The 23,185-nt window shown below is 45.4% G+C and overlaps 1 protein-coding gene across 4 annotated transcripts in view; it reads right to left on the bottom strand.

Annotated features, from left to right (window-relative positions):
• Window positions 1-23,185, bottom strand: part of LOC140464189 (inactive rhomboid protein 2-like) — a 135,141-nt gene that overhangs the window by 90,613 nt on the left and 21,343 nt on the right. For 2 of the 4 annotated variants that reach the window (XM_072559036.1, XM_072559037.1), the window contains exons 2-4: window positions 17,480-17,585; window positions 15,917-16,044; window positions 11,689-11,875 (exon numbers count right to left, since the gene is read on the bottom strand). In XM_072559036.1, coding sequence (XP_072415137.1) covers window positions 11,689-11,875; window positions 15,917-16,044; window positions 17,480-17,545 — 381 coding nt within the window. In that variant the 5' untranslated portion in view covers window positions 17,546-17,585. Of the gene's footprint in view, window positions 1-11,688; window positions 11,876-15,916; window positions 16,045-17,450; window positions 17,586-23,185 lie in introns of all 4 variants that reach the window. The other 2 variants (XM_072559034.1, XM_072559035.1) reach the window with 1 other exon arrangement.

The raw sequence follows: 23,185 nt of genomic DNA, 5'->3' as shown, positions 1-23,185 counted from the left end.
TTACAACACTGGCATCTACCCAACAATGTGGAAAAATATCTCCTGTCCACAAAAACCAGGACATATCCAACCTGGCCAACTACCTCCCCATCAATCTCCTCTTGATCATCAGTAAAGAAGTCATCAACAGCGCGATCAAGTTAACAAGGCACAGTGTACACTTTATCGGTCATGGCATAGATGATAAGAGCAGGGAGATTATGTTGGAGCTGTACAGGACTTTGGTTAGGCCACAGCTGGAGTCTGGTGTGTAGTTCTAGTTCCCACACTATAGGGATGATGTGATTGCACTGGAGGGGGTTTATAGGATGTTCCCCTGGGGTGGAGCATTTCAGCGGTGAAGAGGTGGGATAAGCTCAGGGTGTTTTCTTTGGAGCAGAGAAAGTTGAGGGGTACCTGATAGAGGTGTGGATGACTATGAGTGGCATATACCTGCACAGGGTGAGTACAGCACAGCTGTTGCCTTCAGTTGGGTCAGTAACAAAAGGGTATAATTTGAAAGTGAAAGGCAGGAGTTTAGAGGGAATTTGAGGAACATATCTCCCATTCCAAGGCTGGTGGGGGTCTGGAATGCACTGCCTGGGAGCAGAGTTGAGCAGGAAAACCTCACAACCTTTAAAAAGCATTGGGTGAGAAGTTGAAAAATTAAACATTCAAGGTTATGGGCCCAGTGCCAGAACGTGGGATTAGTATAGACTTAGAGTTATGTATTTATGGCAGTACAGACTTGATTGGCTGAAGGGCCTCTTCTGTACTGCGTGATTCTCTGATTGTATGACTCCAAATCAAAACAGCTGAACTCTGGAGGTGAGGTGAGAGTGAGGTGATATTGTGCTGTATTTGACCGAGTGAGAGTCTGGCAAAACTGGAATCAATGGGAATCGGGAGAAAATTCTTCACTGGTTAGAGTCATGCCTAGCACAAAGGAAGATGGTTGTGGTTGTTAGAGGTCAGTCATCTCAGCTCCAGGACATCTCTGCAGGAGTTCCTCAGGATAGTGTCCTAGGCCCAACCATCTTCAGCTACTTCATCAATGACCTTCCCTCTGTCATAAGGTCTGATGTGAGGATGTTCACTGATCATTGCACAGTGTTCAGCACCATTCACAACTCCTCAGATACTGAAGCAGTCCATGTTCAAACGGATTAAGATCTGGACAATATCCAGGCTTGGGCTGATAAGTGGCAAGTAACATTCGTGCTTTACAATTCCAGGCTATAACCATCACCAATAAGAGACACTCTAACCACCACTTTGACATTCAGTGGTGTTACCATTGAATTCCCCCACTATGACCATCCTGGGGGTTATCATTGAGCAGATACTCAACTGGATTCACCACATAAATACAGTGGCTGCAAGAGCAGGTCAGAGGCCGGGAATACTGGAGCAAGTATCTCACTTGTAGTTGTTATAGGGGATTCTATAATTAGGGGAACAGATGGTATCCTTTGCAAGCTGGATTGGGAGTCACGCATGGTGTGTTGCCTGCCCGGTGCCAGGGTACGGGACATCTACGACCGGCTTGAAAGGATATTGGAGCGGGAGGGGGAGGATCCAGTTGTTGTGGTCCACATTGAGATTAACAACATAGGCAAAGCTAGGGTGGAGGACCTGTTTGGGGATTATCGAGCACTAGGAAGGAAATTGAAGTACAGGTCCTCAAGGGTCATAATCTCCGGATTACTGCCCGAGCCACGTGCCAATTGGCATAGGGACAAGAAAATTAGGCAAGTAAACACGTGGCTAAGGGATTGGTGTGGGAAAGAGGGATTCCACTTCATGGGGCATTGGCATCAGTTTTGGAACAGGGGGGATCTGTACCGTTGGGACGGTCTCCACCTGAACCAATCAGGTACCAATGTTCTAGCGAAGAGGATAAATAGGGTGGTCAGTAGGACTTTAAACTTCTGAGTTGGGGGGAAGGGAAAGTGAAAGCGACAGGCAGTATGGACTTCAGTGGAAAGATAAGCAGCAGGATAGCACGTGTGCAGGCGGATTTAAACTTGAGGCAGACTGGGAATGCAGAAAAAAGCAAGGATAACTTAGGACATCATATGACTTTCAATATCTCTATTGATAAGAAAGTTAGCATTAAGGCACTTTACCTGAATGCTCGTAGCATTCGTAACAAAGCAGATGAACTAATGGCACAGATCATCGTGAATGATTATGTTGTGGGAGGCATCACAGAGACGTGGTTTCAGGGGGGTCAGGACTGGCAGTTCAACATCCAAGGATTTACAACTTATCGAAAAGACAGGGAGGTGGGCAGAGGGGGCAGGGTGGCCTTGTTAGTTAAGAACAAAATTAAATCTATGGCACTGAATGACACAGGGTCGGGATGATGTGGAGTCCGTGTGGGTGGAATTGAGGAACCACAAAGGCAAAACAACCATAGTGGGAGTTATGTACAGACCTCCTAACAGTGGTCAGAACCAGGGGCGCAACATGTACCGGGAAATAGAGAAGGCATGTCAGAAAGACAAGGTCACGGTGATCATGGGAGATTTCAATATGCAGGTGGACTAGGTAAATAATGTTGCCAGTGGATCCAAAGAAAGGGAATTCATGGAATGCTTACAGGATGGCTTTTTGGAACAGCTTGTCATGGAGCCCACAAGGGAGCAGGCTATTCTGGACCTAGTGCTATGTAATGAACCAGACTTTATAAAAAATCTTAAAGTAAGGGAACACTTAGGAAGCAGCGATCATAGTATGGTAGAGTTCAGTCTGTAGTTTAAAAGAGAGAAGGCAAAATCAGATGTAATGGTGTTACAGTTAAATAAAGGTAATTATGAGGGCATGAGAGAGGAACTGATGAAAATAGACTGGAAGCAGAGCCTAGCAGGGAAGACAGTAGAGCAAAAATGGCAGGAGTTTGTGGGTAAAATTGAGGACACTGTACAGAGGTTCATCCCCAAGAAGAGAAAGATTATCCAGGGAGGGATTAGACAGCCATGGCTGACAAAGGAAGTCAGGAAATCTATCAAAGAAAGAGAGATCCTATAAAGTGGCCAAGAGCAGTGGGAAATCAGAAGATTGGGAAGGCTACAAAAACAAACAGGATAACAAAGAGAGATATAAGGAAGGAGAGGATCAAATATGAAGGTAGGCTAGCCAGTAATATTAGAAATGATAGTAAAAGTTTCTTTCAATGCATAAGAAACAAACGACAGACAAAAGTAGACATTGGGCCACTTCAAACTGATGCTGGAAGCCTAGTGATGGGAGATAAGGTAACAGCTGGAGAACTTAATAAGTACTTTGTGTCAGTCTTCACAGTGGAAGACATGAGTAATATCCCAACAATTAAAGGGAGTCAGGGTGCTGAGTTGAGTATGGTTGCCAATACAAAAGAGATAGTGCTAGAAAAGCTAAAAGGTCTTAAAATTGATAAATCTCCTGGCCCGATGGGATACATCCTAGAGTTCTGAGAGAGGTGGCTGAGGAAATAGCGGAGGTGTTGGTTAAGATCTTTCAAAAGTTACTGGAGTCAGGGAAAGTCCCGGATGATTGGAAGATTACTGTTGTAACCCCATTGTTCAAGAAAGGATCAAGACAAAAGATGGAAAATTATAGGCCAATTAGCCTAACCTCGGTTGTTGGTAAAATTCTAGAATCCATCATTAAGGATGAGGTTTCTAAATTCTTGGAAGAGCAGAGTTGGATTAGAACAAGTCAACATGGATTTAGTAAGGGGAGGTCGTGCCTGACAAACCTGTTGGAGTTCTTTGAAGAGGTGACAAGTAGGTTAGACCAGGGAAACCCAGTGAATGTGGTCTATCTAGACTTCCAAAAGGCCTTTGATAAGGTGCCACAACGGGAGGCTGCTGAGCAAGGTGAGGGCCCATGGTATTCGAGGTGAGCTACTGGTATGGATTGAGGATTGGCTATCTGACAGAAGGCAGAGAGTTGGGATAAAAGGTTCTTTTTCGGAATGGCAGCCGGTGACAAGCGGTGTCCCACAAGGTTCAGTGTTGGGGTTGCAGCTGTTCACATTATATATTAACGATCTGGATGAAGGGACTGGGGGCATTCTAGCGAAGTTTGCCGATGATACGAAGTTAGGTGGACAGGCAGGTAGTACTGAGGAAGTGAGGAGGCTACAGAAGGATCTAGACAGTTTGGGAGAGTGGTCCAGGAAATGGCTGATGGAATTCAATGTGAACAAATGCGAGGTCTTGCACTTTGGAAAAAAGAATACAAGCATGGACTACTTTCTAAACAGTGAGAAAATTCGTAAAGCCAAAGTACAAAGGGATCTGGGAGTGCTAGTCGAGGATTCTCTAAAGGTAAACATGCAGGTTGAGTCCGTGATTAAGAAAGTGAATGCAATGTTGTCAATTATCTCAAGAGGGTTGGAATATAAAAGCACCGTTGTGCTACTGAGACTTTATAAAGCTCTGGTTAGGCCCCATTTGGAGTACTGTGTCCAGTTTTGGTCCCCACACCTCAGGAAGGACATACTGGCACTGGAGCGTGTCCAGCGGAGATTCACACGGATGATCCCTGGAATGGTAGGTCTAACATACGAGGAATGGCTGAGGATCCTGGGATTGTATTCATTGGAGTTTAGAAGATTAAGGGGAGATCTAATAGAAACTTACAAGATAATACATGGCTTGGAAAGGGTGGACGCTAGGAAATTGTTTCCATTAGGTGAGGAGACTAGGACCCGTGGACACAGCCTTAGAATTAGAGGGAGTAAATTCAGAACAGAAATGCGGAGGCATTTCTTCAGCCAGAGAGTGGTGGGCCTGTGAAATTCATTGCCGCAGAGTGCAGTGGAGGCTGGGACGCTAAATGTCTTCAAGGCAGAGATCGATAGATTCTTGTTGTCACAACGAATTAAGGGCTACGGGGAGAATGCGGGTAAGTGGAGTTGAAATGCCCATCAGCCATGATTGAATGGCGGAGTGGACTCAATGGGCCGAATGGCCTTACTTCCGCACCTATGTCTTATGGTCTTATGGTCTTACTTCCTGCCTCCCCAAAGCCCTATCCACCATCTACAAGGCACAAGTCAGGAGTGGGATGGAATGCTCCCTACTTGCCTTGGATGGGTGCAGTTCCAACAACACTCAAGAAGCTTGACACCATCCAGGACAACACATCTCGCTTGATTGGCACCACATCCACAAACATCCACTCCCTGCATCACCGACGCTCAGTAGCAGCAGTGTGTACTATCTACAAGATGCCCTGCAGAAATTCACCCAAGTACCTTAGACAATACCTTCCAAACCCATGACCACTTTCATCTAGAAGGGCAAGAGCAGCAGACACATGGAAACATCACCCCCTACAAGTTCCTCTCTCAGCCACTCACCATCCTGACTTGGAAATCTATTGCCTCTCCTTCAGTGTCACTCGGTCAAAATCCGGGAATTCCCTCCCTAAGGGCATTGTGGGGAGAGGGGGAAGGAATAGAGAGCAGAAGAGGGGGAGGTGTAGGGAGGAATGTGGAGAGGGGCAGGCATGGTGAGGGAGTGGAGAGGGATATAGAGATGGGAAGGGATGGGGAGGAATGGGGAATGGGGAATGGGGGAGGGATGCAGTAGATATGGGTGGGTGGGAAAGAGGGGAATGCAGAGAGGGAGGGATTCGGAGGGGTGGGAATGATGCAGGGAGATGGGGAGGGTTGCAGAGAAAGGGAGGAAGTGATAGGGAAAGTGGAAGGGGGCTGGAGATTGAAGGTAACCAATGGCCCTGCTGCTACCATAACAAGGGAACCAATCAGAAGCAGGTTTGGAAAGAAAGACTGAGTTGTGACTTCACAGGGAAGCAGGTAATGCATTGATTGATGAATGTGGTCAGTTCATATCATTAAACTAGAGAGTTTCAATCAGAGCAAATCAGAGGCCTTAATTAGAATTGAATTAATAAAAGATATAATTAACTTTCCAATTAAAATACAGCAATCCTGCCTCGCAGCATCAGGGACCCGGGTTCAATTCTTGCCTCGCGTGACTGACTGTGTGGCGTTTGCACATTCTCCCTGTGTATATGTAGGTTTCCTTCGGGTGCTCTGGTTTCCTCCCACAGTCAAAGACATGCTGGTTAGGGTGGATTGGCCGTGCTAAATTACCCCGTAGTGTCTAGAGATGTGTAGTCTATATGAATTAATGCAAGGTTACAGAGATTGGGTGGGGAGTGGGTGGGTCTGGGTGGAATGGTCATAGGTCAGTGCAGACTCAATGGGCTGAAAGGTGTCTATCTACAGTTTAGGGATTCTATGAAAACTGGCAAGGCAGGTGATGTGTTGTAGCTGTAGGATGTGGGGTCTGGAGAACACCTGAGAGATCCACTCCAAACGCATCTGCAACAAAGCGCCTGAGGTTCAGGGAAGTTCACTGCAGAGTTAATGAGCTGGAGGCCAAGGTGCTGACACAGCAGAATTCAATAACCAGAAGACAACATTACCATGACATCCATTCCAAGAGGCAATCACACACCTTCAGAGAGATTAATCTGAGTTAGTTTGTATTCATTGATCAGAGACTGTGAGTGTGAGTGAAGAAGGTTGGGGCACTGAGAAGCTACAAGTCCAAGAGACTTGAATAACTGTTTAAATATTAGTATGGGAAAAATGGGTTTCAATTCCTGGGTAACTGGCACCAATAGTTGAAGTTGTATTGTTGGAACAGTCCTCTCTTGAAGCATGGGAGGAGTAGAGTTTAGTTGAGCCATATAACCCAGACAATGGAGGCTTTAAATGGAATATTCGGGATGATGGATCACATTAGGGAAGGTGTAATAATTTAAAGGAAGAGAACAAAGCAAAAGTACAGGTGGAGACAGAAGGCACACATTTAAGAAAGTAAGAGCAGATAAAGCCAGAGTTTGCAAAGACAGTAAAAATCAAAACTGAAGGTTTCTGACCTGAATCCACATTGATTAATAAAGGAATGAATTGTCAGCTTAAGTAGAAATAACAGTACAATCTGATAGCCATTACCGAGACATGGCTGCAAGGTGACCAAGGCTTGGGCCTAAATATTCAAGGATAATTGACATTCCAGAAAGAAAGAAAGCTATGAAAAGGGTAGGGGGGTCATTAATGATGACATTTGTACCATAGTAAGAGATTACCTTGGTTTTAAATATCAAGATGTAGGATTGGTTTGGCTAGAAATAAGGAATAGAAAAGGTAAGAAGTCATTTGTGGGAGCAGTTTTTAAGCTCCCTAATAGTAACCAGTAACTATAGGGTGGAGTATGTTGGAGGTTTATAAGCTCCCTAACAGTAACCAGTAACTATAGGGTGGAGTATGTTGGAGGTTTTTAAGCTCCCTAATAGTAACCAGTAACTATAGGGTGGAGTATGATGGAGATTTATTAGCTCCCTAACAGTAACCAGTAACTACAGGGTGGAGTATGATGGAGATTTATTAGCTCCCTAACAGTAACCAGTAACTATAGGGTGGAGTATGTTGGAGGTTTATAAGCTCCCTAACAGTAACCAGTAACTATAGGGTGGAGTATGTTGGAGGTTTATAAGTTCCCTAACAGTAACCAGTAACTATAGGGTGGAGTATGTTGGAGGTTTATAAGTTCCCTAACAGTAACCAGTAACTATAGAGTGGAACATGCTGGAGGTTTATAAGCACCCTAACAGTAACCAGTAACCAGTAACTACGGGGTGGGGTATGCTGGAAGAAATATGGAGGGTTATGGAAATAGGTGATTTTAATTGATTGGGTAAAGCAGGTCGGCAAAGGTAACCTGGAAGTTGAGTTCATGGAGTAGTTTTGAGACTTGTTTCTCAGATCAATACATTCTAGCACCAATCAAAGAGCAAATTATTCTGGACATGGTCATGTGCAACAGGACCGAAATAATTAATGATTTCATAGCAAGGGAACCTAGGGACAGCAGTGATTGCAACACAATTGAATTTTGCATAGTGTCTGAGTAAAACTAGAACTTTAGTCTTAAATAAGAGTGTAAGGCCAGAGCTGGTTAAAGTGAGCTGAGTAATTGGATTAAGGGATTGGACAGTACAAGTGCAGAGGAAGGCATTTAATGAGATATTTCAGCTTTGGGAATATATAGGTGGAAAATGTAGGCAAAAAAGAATAAAGTCTACAGATCAAAAACCCAACCCGACCCCAAGGGAAATGAAATGACTTCCTCCTTTTGGTTTTTGGCAATGACATTATATTGCTGTCACCTGCAGAAATCCTCAGTTTGGTAATAAAGCCTGTTGAATGTAGGCCTTGTTTAGAGTTGGACAGTTTTCACTTCGCAGAGTCTCAATGTTATCTTATTTCCATTCACAGAGAGAGGGAGAATGTCTGAACCCCTGGCTGGGTTTTGCAGCTCTAGATCCTTCTCTCAGTTCTGCATCAAAACTGCTCCTTGAAACAAATCCAAACATGTCTCACAAAAGCCACATGCGTTTGTGTAATTAATGAGAGAATACCACACAGTTTCATTCTTCCTTGCCTTGTGAAAACAACAAATAATTCAATTTTCCAAATATATAAACTGTGTTGCTGAAAAGGATCTTGTGAGTTTGGAAAATGGAGAATGTGACTCCTATATTCAAGAAAAGAGGGAGAGAGAAAACAGGAAACAATGGGCCTGCAAGTTTAATATCTGTGATAGGGAAAATTCTAGAATCTGTTTTTGAAGTTATAGCAGATGCTTAAACATCAGGCATGGTTTTATGAAAGGAGTCTGGAATATAACTAATTTATAAGCATTCTTGGAGGAAGTAATACAGAATGTAAATAAAGGGAAAGATATCAATGTGGTAAAGTTAGATTTTCAGAAGGCATTTGATAAGATGCTATAACAAAGATTACGACATCAAATATGATCTTGAAATATAGGAGATAGCTTATTAACATGGATAAAACATTGGCTACCTAACAGGAAGTAAATAAATGTGTCGAACAAACGTTGGTACATATGAAGAAGGAAAAAAAGGAGGCCATTCGGCCCTTCCAACCTGCTCTGCCTTTCAACAACATCATGATTGATCTGATCTTAATATCAGGTCTACAGTTCTGCATATCCCCAATAATTTTTCAACCCCTTTCTATAAAGAATCTCTGCCTGAAAACTCTTTAAAGATTCTGCATCCAGGGAAGGTTGGGAAGGGAAGGGAATTCCAAAGATACTCAAATCTCTGAGAAAACTAATGGTCACTCATCTTTGCTTTAAATGCACACACCCCCTTCTTGTCAAGCAGTAACCTGTAGTTCTAGACTTTCCCACAAGAGGAAATATCCTTTCCACATCCACTCAATCAAGTCCTCTCGGGGCCTTATGTAGTTCAATTTAGTCACCTGCTGACTCTTCTAAACTCCAGGGATACAGGCCAAGTGTGTTAGTCTTTCCTCAGAAGATACTGCACTTATTCCAGGTATTAGTTTAGTAAACCTTCCCTGAATTGCTTCCAACACATTAACATTCTTCTGTAAATACACCGAGTAGTCCTGTACACAGTCTCACCAATGCCCTGTATACCTGAGATATAACCTTCCTACTCAAGTTCCCTCACAATAAAACATTACATTCTATTAGCTTTCCTGATTACTTGTTGTATCTGCAGACTAACTTTCAATGATCATCCACTAGGACCCCAAGATCCCTCTGCAGCCCAGAGCTCTGCAGCCTCTCACCATTTAGAAAATATACTTTTTTTATTCGCTGTGCCAAAAATGCAAGTTTATCACTTTCCCACATTATTCTCCATTTGTCAGATCTTTTAGTCACTCACTGAACTTATCTATATAACTTTTGCATGCTCCTCTTCACAACTCATTTTCCCAGCTATCTCACCTTCCCAACTACCTCACTTTCCCACATATCTCGGTGTCATCAGCAAATTTAGCTCAATACATTCCATAACTTCATCCAGATAACTTATATAAATTGAAACAAGTTAATGCTCCAGCACTGATCTGTTTGGCCCCTGACTCCATCAGCTTTCAGTTTCCACAATAACCTTCAATGTGGCACCTTATCAAAACCCTTCTAGAAATCTAAATACAACACACTCACTGGCTGTCCTTTACCTATAGCATAAGTTACTTCTCCAAAGAACTCCAATAAATTAGTTAAACATGAACTCTCTTTGACAAAACCATATTGGCTCTGTCTAATTACCTTAAACTTCTCCAACTGTTCTTTAATAACAGTTTCTAACGTTTTCCCAATGACAGATGTTGTTAACTTTCTGCCTCCCTCCCTTTTTGAATAAAGGATTCACATTTGCTATTTTCCAAATTACAGAAATGCTCCCTGTGTTAGTGAACTTATCCCACTGACTACTTCACTTATGACCCTAACATCTGGATGCATTGGGATATGGAGAGATGTCAACTCACAGTTCCAACAATTTACTCAGTACCTCCTTCCTTAGGAATTAGATTTAATTTTGGCTCCTTTCCTTTCAATTCCTGATTGACAGCTGTTTCTGGGATGTTTCTTGTATTCTCTCTTGTGAAGACTAAGCAAAATATCTGCTTAATTTGTTTACCAACTCTTTATGCTCCGTTATTAATTCCCCACACACAGTCTCTACGGAACTTACACTTACTTTTGAAACTTTTTGATTTTTAAAAAATATCTGAAGGACATTTTACTCTCTGTTTTGATATTTTTGGTTAACTTTCTCTTGTACTCTCCTTTCTAATTAATCTGTTGCTAATTCTTTGCATTCTTTTATATTCTGTCTAAACATCTGACCTGTCAATTACCTTTGCAGAATTATATGGTTTTTCTTTAAGTTCAATACTATCCATCAGTGTTTTATTTAACCACTGATGGCATGTCTGTCTCTTAGGATTCTTATTATTTGTTGGAATGTAACTATTCTGCACTATCTGGGATGTCTCCTTAAGTGTTTGACACTGCATCACTATTGACTTGTCCAGACAAGTAACTAATGAAGTGCTACAGGGATCAGTGGTGGGGCCTGAACTTTTGCAATCTGCTATATATCAGTAATGTAATGAAAGGACCAAAATTGCTCACTTTGCTGATAACACAAAGATAGATATGGGAATAAGTTCTGAATATCATGTAAGGATCTGCAAGAGGATAAAGACAGGTTAAATGTTTGGGCATGCATTTGGAGTATAATGTATAAAACTTTCAACTTATCCACTTTGGCAGAAAGAATAGAAAAGTAAGAAATTATTTAAATTGTGAGGTCCAGAAGGATCTGGGTATCCTGGCACATGAATCACATCAAGTTAGTCTGCAGTTGCAGCAAGTGTTGGTATGTATTGTAAGGGGGTTGGAATATATAAGGAGAGAAGTTTAGCCCAATTTGTATTGGGTGTGGGTGAGAGCACATCTTGACCGGGGGGATGCTGACAGGGTGTTTCTCTTGTCGGGGAGATAAGGACTAGGGTTTAGCCCAGTTTAACAACAGGTAATCTCCTTTTGAAAATGGCATTGAGGAGAGATTGTTTCAAAAGTCATGAAACTTTAAAAATCTATTCCCCAGTGAGCAGTGTGCAAGGTCATTGAATACATTTTAACTAGGGTTAGAGAGTTTCTTGACTATCAAGGGAGTTGAAAGACATCAGGAGGTATGGGATTTGGGGGGGTAGGGGGTGGGGGAGCAGGGGCAGGATGTGGAGAAGGTTGGATATGGGGCTGGAGCCACAATCAGATCAGCGTGCACTCACCTCACGACACACTGAAGTCCACATGTTATTCTTACCTTAAGCACTTTAGGTGAATCCACTGTGGAGAAAGGATCAGATTCTAGATTGGGAATTCCCATGTTCCTCTGGTACTGTGCTTTCAGCTTCCCATACCTCTGGCTGCAGTGTCTCCAGCTCTTACGTTGCCAATGGTGTTGATCCAAATCACAATCTGTTCCCAAACCAAACCACTCAGCCGTGCCCCTAGAAAACCACAGAATTAATCACAACTAGATGATCAGTGAGACCACACCTCCTTACTGTGTAGTGTGCCTGTCTCCATATCTCATGAAAAGCCATGAGGTCACAGTGTTACAACACAGGAATAGCAAGGTAAAAACAATGACTGCAGATGCTGGAAACCAGATTCTGGATTAGTGGTGCTGGAAGAGCACAGCAGTTCAGGCAGCATCCAAGTAGCTTCGAAATCGACGTTTCGGGCCAAAGATCACTGAGATCAGGGACATATCCACATACATATCAAAGTGTCAAGAGTGTGGTGCTGGAAGAGCACAGCAGTTCAGGCAGCATCAGAGGAGCAGCAAGCCAGACCACATCAGGTTTGCTAACACTGCATTCACAACACAGTGAAATCAAAACATTAGGTGACATTCAAAGGTACCCAGTTCCTAACAAGACTTTAAGAAGAAGATGTCAAACACCAAGTTTATAATTTAAACAGAAATAAACAATTTATGGTTCACACTGTAACTTTAGGAAAGCAAAGCTAAGCACCAAGGTAATCTAATTAATGTCTATGATTTAATCTAATCTTCTTTGATCATAATTTATAACAGGGAACAGAGAAATGGCAGGGAAGTTTAAATTATTACCTTGTGCAGGATTTTACTGAAGAAGCTACAAGAAATCCCCCAGAAGCAGAGATCCAAGTGGCTAGCAAGCGTATGGAACTGATAGTTAATGCAATGATAATCACTCCCCAAAATTCAATAGGCTCTGGCAGGCTTCCAGCAGATTGGAAGCTTGCAAATGTCATCCCACTGTTTAAGAAAGAAACAAGGGAACAAATAGGGAACAGAGTAGCCCTGGTGTTCATGGATTAATTTGCTACAGCAGTGTTAGCCCCTTCTACCTCACCATGCCAGGGACACTGCTTTGATTGCAGCCTCAGGCTACTGTCTGTGTGGAGTTTGCACATTGTCTGCATGGGTGCACCAGTTTCCTCCCACAGTGATTGGCCATGGGAAATACAGGGATAGAGTAGGGAATGGGTCTCGATGGGATGCTCTTCAAAGGTTTGGTGTGGACTGAATGATCTGCTTCCATACTGTAGGAATTTATATTTCTATGATATACCAATAATTTGGACATAGGAACCAATTCATAGTATCCCTGCACTGTAGAAGCAGGCCATTTGGCCCATTGGTTCCACACTGACCCTCTGAATAGCATCTTGCCCAGACCCACCCTCCTACCCTATCTCTGTTACCCTGCATTCCCCATGGCTAACCCACCTAGCCTGCACTTTGAGCAAATTAGCATTGACAATCCACCTAACCGGCACAATTTTGGACTGTGGGAGGAAACTGGAGCACCCAGAGGAAACCCACGCAGTACTAATATTTCCAAATTTGAAGATGATGCAAAGCTTAACAGGCATGTGTGTTATGAGGACAATGTGAAATATTTTTAGAAAGATTTGAACAGGTTTAATGAACTAGGCAAGAAAATGGCAGGTGGTAAATATTGTGAAAAAAAAATGTGAGGTTGGTAAAGGAACAGATGTATAGAGTTTGGGAGAAGATTTGTAGCTCGGGTGCTCGTTGTTGTGGTTGTGTTCGCCGAGCTGGGAATTTGTGTTGCAAACGTTTCGTCCCATGTCTAGGTGACATCCTCAGTGCTTGGGAGCCTCCTGTGAAGCGCTTCTGTGATGTTTCCTCCAGAATTTGTAGTGGCCTGTCTCTGCTGCTTCCGGTTGTCAGTTCGAGCTGTCCGCTGTAGTGGCTGGTATATTGGGTCCAGGTCGATGTGTTTGTTGATAGAGTCTGTGGATGAGTGCCATGCCTCTAGGAATTCCCTGGCTGTTCTCTGTTTGGCTTGCCCTATAATGGTAGTGTTGTCCCAGTCAAATTCATGTTGCTAGTCATCTGTGTGTGTGGCTACTAAGGATAGCTGGTCGTGTCGCTTCGTGGCTAGTTGGTGTTCATGGATGCGGACCGTTAACTGTCTTCCTGTTTGTCCGATGTAGTGTTTTGTGCAGTCCTTGCATGGGATTTTGTACACTACATTGGTTTTGCTCATGTTGGGTATCGGGTCCTTCGTTCTGGTGAGTTGTTGTCTGAGAGTGGCTGTTGGTTTGTGTGCTGTTATGAGTCCTAGTGGTCGCAGAGCACAAACCAACAGCCACTCTCAGACAACAACTCACCAGAACAAAGGACCTGATACCCAACATGAGCAAAACCAATGTAGTGTACAAAATCCCATGCAAGGACGCACAAAACACTACATCGGACAAACAGGTACAGCTAACAATCCGTATCCATGAACACCAACTAGCCATGAAACGACACGACCAGCTATCTTTTTAGATTAGATTACTTACAGTGTGGAAACAGGCCCTTCGGCCCAACAAGTCCACACCGCCCCACCGAAGCGTAACCCACCCATACCCCTACATCTACATTTACCCCTTACCTAACACTATGGGCAATTTAGCATGGCCAATTCACCTGGCCTGCACATCTTTGGACTGTGGGAGGAAACCGGAGCACCCGGAGGAAACCCACGCAGACACAGGGAGAATGTGCAAACTCCACACAGTCAGTCGCCTGAGGCGGGAATTGAACCCGGGTCTCAGGCGCTGTGAGACAGCAGTGCTAACCACTGTGCCACCGTGCCGCCCACTATCCTTAGTAGCCACACACACAGATGACTAGCAACATGAATTTGACTGGGACAACACTACCATTATAGGGCAAGCCAAACAGAGAACAGCCAGGGAATTCCTAGAGGCATGGCATTCATCCACAGACTCTATCAACAAACACATCGACCTGGACCCAATATACCGGCCACTACAGCAGACAGCTCGAACTGACAACCGGAAGCGGCAGAGACAGGCCACTATAAATGCCGGAGGAAAAAGCACAGAAGCGCTTCACAGGAGGCTCCCAAGTACTGAGGATGTCACCTAGACAGGGGACGAAATGTTTGCAAGACAAATTCCCAGCTCGGCGAACAGAACCACAACAACAGATGTATAGAGTTTTTCTTAAACAATAAGACAGAGTAGCTGTACAAAGGGATCTGGATGTCCTTGTCGATGAGTCACTGAAGGCTAATATTCAGGTGCAGTAAACTATTAGGAAGGATGATAGATATTAACGTTAATAGAATGTTACCTTTATCACAAAGAGAATTGAGGATAGCAACAGTGAAGTCTTACTTCAATTATATCGCAGCTTAGTTAGAATGCACCTGGGGTACCGTGTGCAGTTTTGCTTTCCTATCTCAGGAATAATATCAATGCCAGTGAGGGAGTGCAACAAAGATTCACCAGATTTGTTCCTGGGATGGCAGAAGTGTACTGTGAGGAGAGATTGGCCAACTGAGCCTGTATTCTAAGGAGGAAGAAGAGGAGCCTCCATAAATATCCCAGCCCATCAGGGGCTGCATTTGACTGAATGTGGCATCAAGATGCCCTGGCAAAACTGGATATGTATCTGGGGGCAAACTCTCCATTTGTTCGAGTCATACCTGGCACATAGGAAGATGGTTGTGTTTGTTGGAGGTCAGTCATCTCAGCTCGAGGACATCTCGTGTAGGAGTCCCTCAGAGGAGTGTCCTAGGCCCAGCCATCTTCAGCTGCTTCATCAATGACCTTCCCTCCATCATTAGGTCAGAATTGGGGATGCTTGCAAGTGAGAACAAGCAGATACATGGGAACACCATTTCCAGCAACTTCCCCTGCAAGCCGCTCACCATCCTGACCTGGCAATATATCGCTGTTCCTTCACTGTCTCTGGTCAAAATCCTGAAACTCTCTCCCTAATGATATTGTGGGTCTCCCGACACCACGTGAATTGCAGTGGTTCAAGAAGGCAGATCACCACCATCTTCTCAAGGGCAAAGGGAAGGACAGTCAATGCTGGTCAGCCGGGTTCCAATATCCCAAGAACAAATTAAAAACACTCCCTTTCCTGGGCAGATGGGTTTTGTTCTTATCCTCTCCAGTATTACAGACTGGCCTCCCAACTATCACTCAGGGATGTAGAGGTGCATTACCTGCGGATGGTTTTTGAGACTGAGTTCTGTCGTTGAAACACTCCCGGTTTCTCCACCAACACACCCTCTTGAGCTGAGAGCCTGGGATCTGGCACACTTACATTTCTGAAGAAAGTTGGTCTTGGACTCTGGAAGAAAAACTGATAGTGAACCCTCCAGATTCCAACTAGTATCAAACTAACTCAGTACAACAGTCACACAGTTCATAGGCACTGAGTAAAATAGATAACAGAGTTCGAGCAGAAACCCTCACATACACTTAGTAAACCAGATGGGCTCCCTCATGGTCTATGGACCTCACACATTGTGCCATTACCCCATTCCCAACAGAAAGCCCTGTTTACTGAATGGTTTGGAGATGCTGGTGTTGGACTGGGATGGACAAAGTTAAAAATCACACAACATGAGGTTATAGTCCAACAGGTTTAATTAGAACCACTGGCTTTCGGAGCACTGCTCCTTCATCAGGTGGTTATGGAGGACACAATTGTAAGACACAGAATTTATAGTAAAAGTTTACAGTGTGATGTAACTGAAATTACACATTGAAAATTACCTTGATAGTTTGTTAAGTCTCTCATCTGTTAGAATGACCATGATAGTTTCACTTCTTTCATTTGTAAACCCCAGACTTTTAAAAAAAATTACATTCTCAGGTTAACTGTAACAATTGGTGTCAGCTCAGAGAAGATGTTGAGATGTTGAAGGTGTTAGCCCCCCTGTGTTCCCTGTCTGTGCCAGAATGTTTAGACTGATTCTAATCTAAAAAGTGAGTTAACAGAGTCTTACATGGATTCATGCAGTTTTTGAGCAAAGTACAATGTAACTCTGCAAGTACAAATTCACCCCATAAACATATATGTGTATGTATGCATGTGGGTCTTTGTGTGTCTGTCTGTCTGTCTGGGGTGGGAGGTTGTGAGTGTAAGAGAGTGTGTATGTGTGTATGTGTGTGTCTATGTAGGAGTATCTGTGTGTAGTGCAATGGTGGTCACTGGTCACTGTAGTGTGACAATGAACCCAAGGTCCTGGTTGAGGGAGGGCCTCAACCTGGACCTTGGGTTCATTGTCACACTACAGTGACCAGTGACCACCATTGCACTATATACACACACACACACACACACACACACACACACAGATACTCCTACTCACACTCGCGTTTGTGGGGTGAATTAGTACTTGCAGAGTTACATTGTACTTTGCTCAAAAACTGCATGAATCCATGTAAGACTGTTAACTCACTTTTTAGATTAGAATCAGTCTAAACATTCTGGCACAGACAGAGAACACAAGGGGGCTAACACCTTCAATATCTCAACATCTTCTCTGAGCTGACACCAATTGCTTCCAATTAAACCTGTTGTTGTGTGATTTTTAACTCAGTTTCCTGAAGGCCACTTAGAACATCTTGAATTGGATTAAGAGACGCTGAAGCAATATTCAGTCTCACTTCCTCGCTGGGGTGTAACGTCCCATTTTGTTCTACCAATCCACAATAGTGAATGTCAAGAGGAAAGGGTCAAAGGGATACCTTAGCTCTAGTCCTGAACTCCTGCTGACCTTGGGAGCAAATGGAGGGGGATGCTGGCGTCTTGCTATGCAGGAGTTTGCCCACAGTCTCTGCATCTTGGTCCGATGGCATATTGAGCCAAACTCAGCTCAGCACCTGAAAAATTAACACCACAACGTTAGGGAAGTTGATGAGGATGAGATGCCCAGTCCATGTTGCACACTGGCCCTCATACCCTGTCCAGAGGCAGAAGACATCATTTCCCCTCTCCTGAGGAACTACCATTACAACCTCCCTCTTGTTTATCCATCCAAAAGGAACAGGTACAGCTTTTCGAAATCTGGGGATTACAAACCCTTAGTTTTGATATCTGCGGTAAGGACCTTCATTAGAAATAGACAACTCAGATTTCAAATACTGCTCGATGGTCCTCCTTACATTCACATTTACAATATCGATATTTTACATCAGGAAAATGAGTGGAGACAGTATTCCTGGAATGTAGGGAATTCTCTCTCTCACAGGAAAGAACTGGAGAAGGTTATAGGGATGAGAACATCAAACTGGAGTGATTTGAGTGGAGAAGGAAGATCACAGCATGAGGGAGTTTAGGGAAGACAGGTGATCCAGTAGGATTCAGGTCTGAAACTATCATTAATTACAGCGAACAGCATGCTGTGGGACAGAAAGAATGCTGCACTCACTGGACATCAGAAACAAAGACAGAAAATTCTGGAGAAACACAGCAGATCTTACAAAAACAGAGTTAACATTTTCAGATCAATAAACTTTGAAATGTCTCTGACTCCAACTGTTAACTCACTTTCTCTCTCCACAGGTGGTGATATACTCAGTCCAGACTCAACAGACCAAAGGACAACTTCTGTGCTGGATGACTCTATCATTGTATGGCTGCCCCTACAGGAGATCAAGTTACACATGGCTCAGTGATCACCAGCTCACAAAGACAGACATCTCCGCCACATCCTTGAGACTTCAATTCCAAGCCCAGGCTAACAATTTCAGTGTGATGCTGAGGGAGTGCTGCACTGTCGGAGGGTCGGTGCTGAGGGAGTGCTGCACTGTCGGAGGGTCGGTGCTGAGGGAGTGCTGCACTGTCGGAGGGTCGGTGCTGAGGGAGTGCTGCACTGTCGGAGGGTCAGTGCTGAGGGAGTGCCGCACTGTCGTAGGGTCGGCGCTGAGGGGGTGCCGCACTGTCGGAGGGTCAGTGCTGAGGGAGTGCTGCACTGTTGGAGGGTCAGTGCTGAGGGAGTGCTGCACTGTCATAGGATCAGTGCTGAGGGAGTGCTGCACTGTCGGAGGGTCAGTGCTGAGGGAATGCCGCAATGTCGGAGGGCCAGTGCTGAGGGAGTGCCGCACTGTCAGAGGGTCAGTGCTGAGGGAGTGCTGCACTGTCAGTGGGTCAGTGCTGAGGGAGTGCTGCACTGTCGGAGGGTCAGTGCTGAGGGAATGCCGCAATGTCGGAGGGTCAGTGCTGAGAGAGTGCCGCACTGTCAGAGGGTCAGTGCTGAGGGAGTGCCGCACTGTCAGAGGGTCAGTGCTGAGAGGGTCAAGTGAGTACCAGTCAATAGATAGACATGTAGGTAGGGGCACCCCCTCCAGCTTGCTTCCTGAAGTCAACAACCAGCTCTTTTGTTTTGCTGATGTTGAGGGAGAGATGGTGATCTTTACACCATGCTCCTAAGTGCACCATTTCTTTGCTGTATTCTGTCTCACCATAGTTTTGAGATCCAGCCTACAATGGTGGTATCATCAGAAAATTTGTAGATAGGGTTAAGATGAAATTTGGCCACACTGTCATGTGTACAGGGAATATGGTCAAGGGCAGAGTATGCAGCCTTAGGGGCTGCTGGTGTTGAGGATTGTCATGGAGGAGGTGCTATTGCCTGTTCTCACTGTTTGTGGTTTGTGGGTCAGAAAGTAGAGGACCCGTTTGCAGAGGGTAGAGCAAAGACCTTGGTCTCTGAGTTTGGAGATGAGTTTGTTTGGAATTATAGTGTTGAAGACGGCTGTAGTCAATAAGTCGGAGCCTGATGTGGGTATCCTTGTTCATCCCGATGTTTCAGGAATGAATGTAGAGCCAGGGAGATGGCATCTGCTGTGGATCTGTTGCACCGATGGGCAAATTGTAAGGGATCAAGCCAGGCTGGGAGGCTGGAGTTGCTGTGAGCCATGACTAATCTCTCGAAGCACTTCATAATGATGACCTATAATGAATGACCTTAATGACCTCGGTAAATGACCGAGAATGATCTCTGGTTTCGTCCTTGCCCAATTTGGAACAGAGACAAGAGAGCTCAGTACTGCGGTGTAGAGGAGCTGTCAAGATGGGCAGTAAGTTTAGGGTCATTTAATGATGGTGTCGCAAATCAGAATGGTTAATGATAATCCTTTCCCAATTAGGGAGATTTACTAAAGATAGACAAGCAACATCACTCAGTGACTGACAGCAGAAAACAAAACAGCTGATAGTCCAGAAATCCAAGTCCTTGGGCAGGGACAACAGCAAGCAGCCATGATGAGATTTGCTCTCCAGGCTGTGGGCTTGGAATATCATATAACCGTAGAATCCCTACAGTTTGGGAGCAAGCTATTCACCCAACAAGTCCACACCAATCCTTCAAAGAGCATCCCACCCAGACCCATTCCTGTAACCTTACATTTCCTACGGCCAACGCACCTAACCTGCAGGTCCCTGGACACCGTGGGCAAATTCCCATGGCCAAGCCTGACCTGCACATCTTTGAAGGAAACCAGTACACTCGGAGGAAACCCACACAGACAAGGGGAGAATGTGCAAACTCCACACAGACAGTCACCCCCAAGGCTAGAATTGAACGTAGGTCCATGGCGCTGTGAGGGAACACTGAGCCACCATGTCACCCTTTGAATATACATTCAAAGCACAGGAGGCCATTCAGCCCAAGTCACCTGTGCATCTTTCATCTCCAAGCTCAAAACTCTCAAACATTTCTGTTCTTCCTCCCATATCCTCTTCAGCTCAACAAACTCATTTTTATTAAATTCTCTTTGAAGTGAATTTGCCATCTCTCATTGTACAGGCTGCCATGGTGAAGAGTTCTGTTTCTTGATAACCCTAACAAACAGCTGAAAATGCCAGTATTCACTAAGTCATTAACCAATCAAATGGAGCTCCTGATTTGGAACAGGTTGCTTTGTTCCCTTCCATCCTGGTCTGTCTTGGTGACAATGAGGACTGCACCCTACCATCACGCTTGTGAATGTGATTATTCAATATCCACCAGTCATTACTGAGTCAATCAATCATTCTCCAAACCCTAACTGCTTGTAAAATGGAAATATCTATATTCATTGTCTCTTTTTAAAGACTGCTAACAGGAGATTTGCTGTTCTGGTCTTTTGTATTTCCATTCCCAGTCTTAAAGATTTTCATATTTATTGAGTTATCGTAATAATTCAGAAAAAACACCGACATGTCATCATAGTGTTTCCATATAAAGATACAATGTCACTCTTGGTCACTCACTGTCCCTCATTCCCTCCCACTCAGCCTCTCTCACTCACTCTCACTCTCACACCCACTCACACGTTCACTCCCTCCCTCCCTCGCAGTTACTCTTGGTCACACATTCCTCTCTCAGTCATGTGAGGTCACTCTCACTCACCCTCAAAGTCACCCTCCCAGTCACTCCCAAATACTCTCAATCACACTGATCACTATCTGTCACTCTCAGTCCTGCTGGTCACTCTACGTCACACCCGGTCACTCTTAGTCACTCTCAGTCACGCTGGACACTTTCTGTCACACCTGGTTATTCTCAGTCACACCTGGTCACTCTCGGTCATGCCAGTCACTCTCGGTCACACCTGGTCACTCTCAGTCACGCCGGTCACTCTCGGTCACATCTGGTCACACTCGGTCATGCTGGTCACTCTTGGTCAACCTGGTCACTCTCGGTCACACGTGGTCACTCTCAGTCATGCTGGTCACTCTCCATCATGCCAGTCACTCTCGGTCACACCTGGTCACTCTCGGTCATGCTGGTCACTCTCGGTCACACATGGTCACTCTCGGTCATACCGGTCTCTCTCTGTCACACTGGTCACTCTGAGTCACGCCAGTCACTCTCGGTCATGCCGGTCACTCTCAGTAACACCTGGTCACTCTCGATCATGCCGCTCACTCTCCATCACTCCTGGTCACTCTTGGACACCCTGGTCATTCTCGGTCACAGCTGGTCACTCTCCGTCACGCCGGTCACTCTCCGTCACACCTGGTCACTCTCTGTCACGCCGGTCACTCTCTGCCACACCTGGTCACTCTCGGTCACACCTGGTCACTCTCTGTCACACCTGGTCACTCTCCGTCACGCTATTCATTCTCAGTCACGCCAGTCACTCTCGGTCACACTGGTCACTCTCGGTCACACATGGTCACTCTCGGTCATACCGGTCTCTCTCTGTCACACTGGTCACTCTGAGTCACGCCAGTCACTCTCGGTCATGCCGGTCACTCTCAGTAACACCTGGTCACTCTCGATCATGCCGCTCACTCTCCATCACTCCTGGTCACTCTTGGACACCCCGGTCATTCTCGGTCACAGCTGGTCACTCTCCGTCACGCCGGTCACTTTCCCTCACGCTGGTCACCCTCCCTCACGCTGGTCACTCTTGGTCATGCCGGTTACTCTCAGTCACACCTGGTCACTCTCAGTCACACTGGTCACTCTCCGTCACGCTGGTCACTCTCCGTCACGCCGATCACTCTCGGTCACGCCAGTTACTCTCCATCACTCCGGTCACTCTCCATCACACCTGGTCACTCTTGGTCACCCCGGTCATTCTCAGTCACAGCTGGTCACTCTCCGTCACGCCGGTCACTCTCCGTCACGCTGGTCACTCTCCCTCACGCTGGTCACTCTCCCTCACGCTGGTCACTCTTGGTCATGCCGGTCATTCTCGGTCACACCTGGTCACTCTCGGTCACGCTGGTCACTCTCCATCATGCCGGTCACTCTCGGTCACGCTGGTCACTCTCTGTCACACCTGGTCACTCTCGGTCACGCTGGTCACTCTCCGTCATGCCGGTCACTCTCCGTCATGCTGGTCACTCTCGGTCACACCTGATCACTCTCAGTCACGCCGGTCACGCCGGTCACTCTCGGTCACACATGGTCACTCTCGGTCATACCGGTCACTCTCCGTCACACTGGTCACTCTCAGTCACGCCAGTCACTCTCGGTCATGCCGGTCACTCTCAGTAACACCTGGTCACTCTTGGTTATGCCGGTCACTCTCCGTCACACCTGGTCACCCCGGTCATTCTCGGTCACACCTGGTCACTCTCGGTCACGCCGGTCACTCTCCGTCACACCTGGTCACTCTTGGTCACGCCATTCACTCTCGGTCACACCTGATCACTCTCAGTCACGCCGGTCACTCTCGGTCACACTGGTCACTCTCGGTCACACATGGTCACTCTCGGTCATATCGGTCACTTTCTGTCTCACTGGTCACTCTCAGTCACGCCAGTCACTCTCGGTCATGCCGGTCACTCTCAGTAACACCTGGTCACTCTCGGTCACGCCGGTCACACCTGGTCACTCTCAGTCACACCGGTCACTCTCCGTCATGCCGGTCACTCTCGGTCACACTGGTCACTCTCGGTCTCACCCGGTCACTCTCGGTCATTCTTCACCCCTGGTTGCAGACTGTAATGTAGACACTTTACGTGTGGTTTCGGAAGTAAATAC

The sequence above is a fragment of the Chiloscyllium punctatum genome, chromosome 39 (assembly GCF_047496795.1).
Source record: "Chiloscyllium punctatum isolate Juve2018m chromosome 39, sChiPun1.3, whole genome shotgun sequence".
In the NCBI taxonomy this organism is placed as follows: domain Eukaryota; kingdom Metazoa; phylum Chordata; class Chondrichthyes; order Orectolobiformes; family Hemiscylliidae; genus Chiloscyllium; species Chiloscyllium punctatum.
Note: the sequence above shows the minus strand (reverse complement) of the source record. Positions and strands in the feature narration are given on the sequence as shown.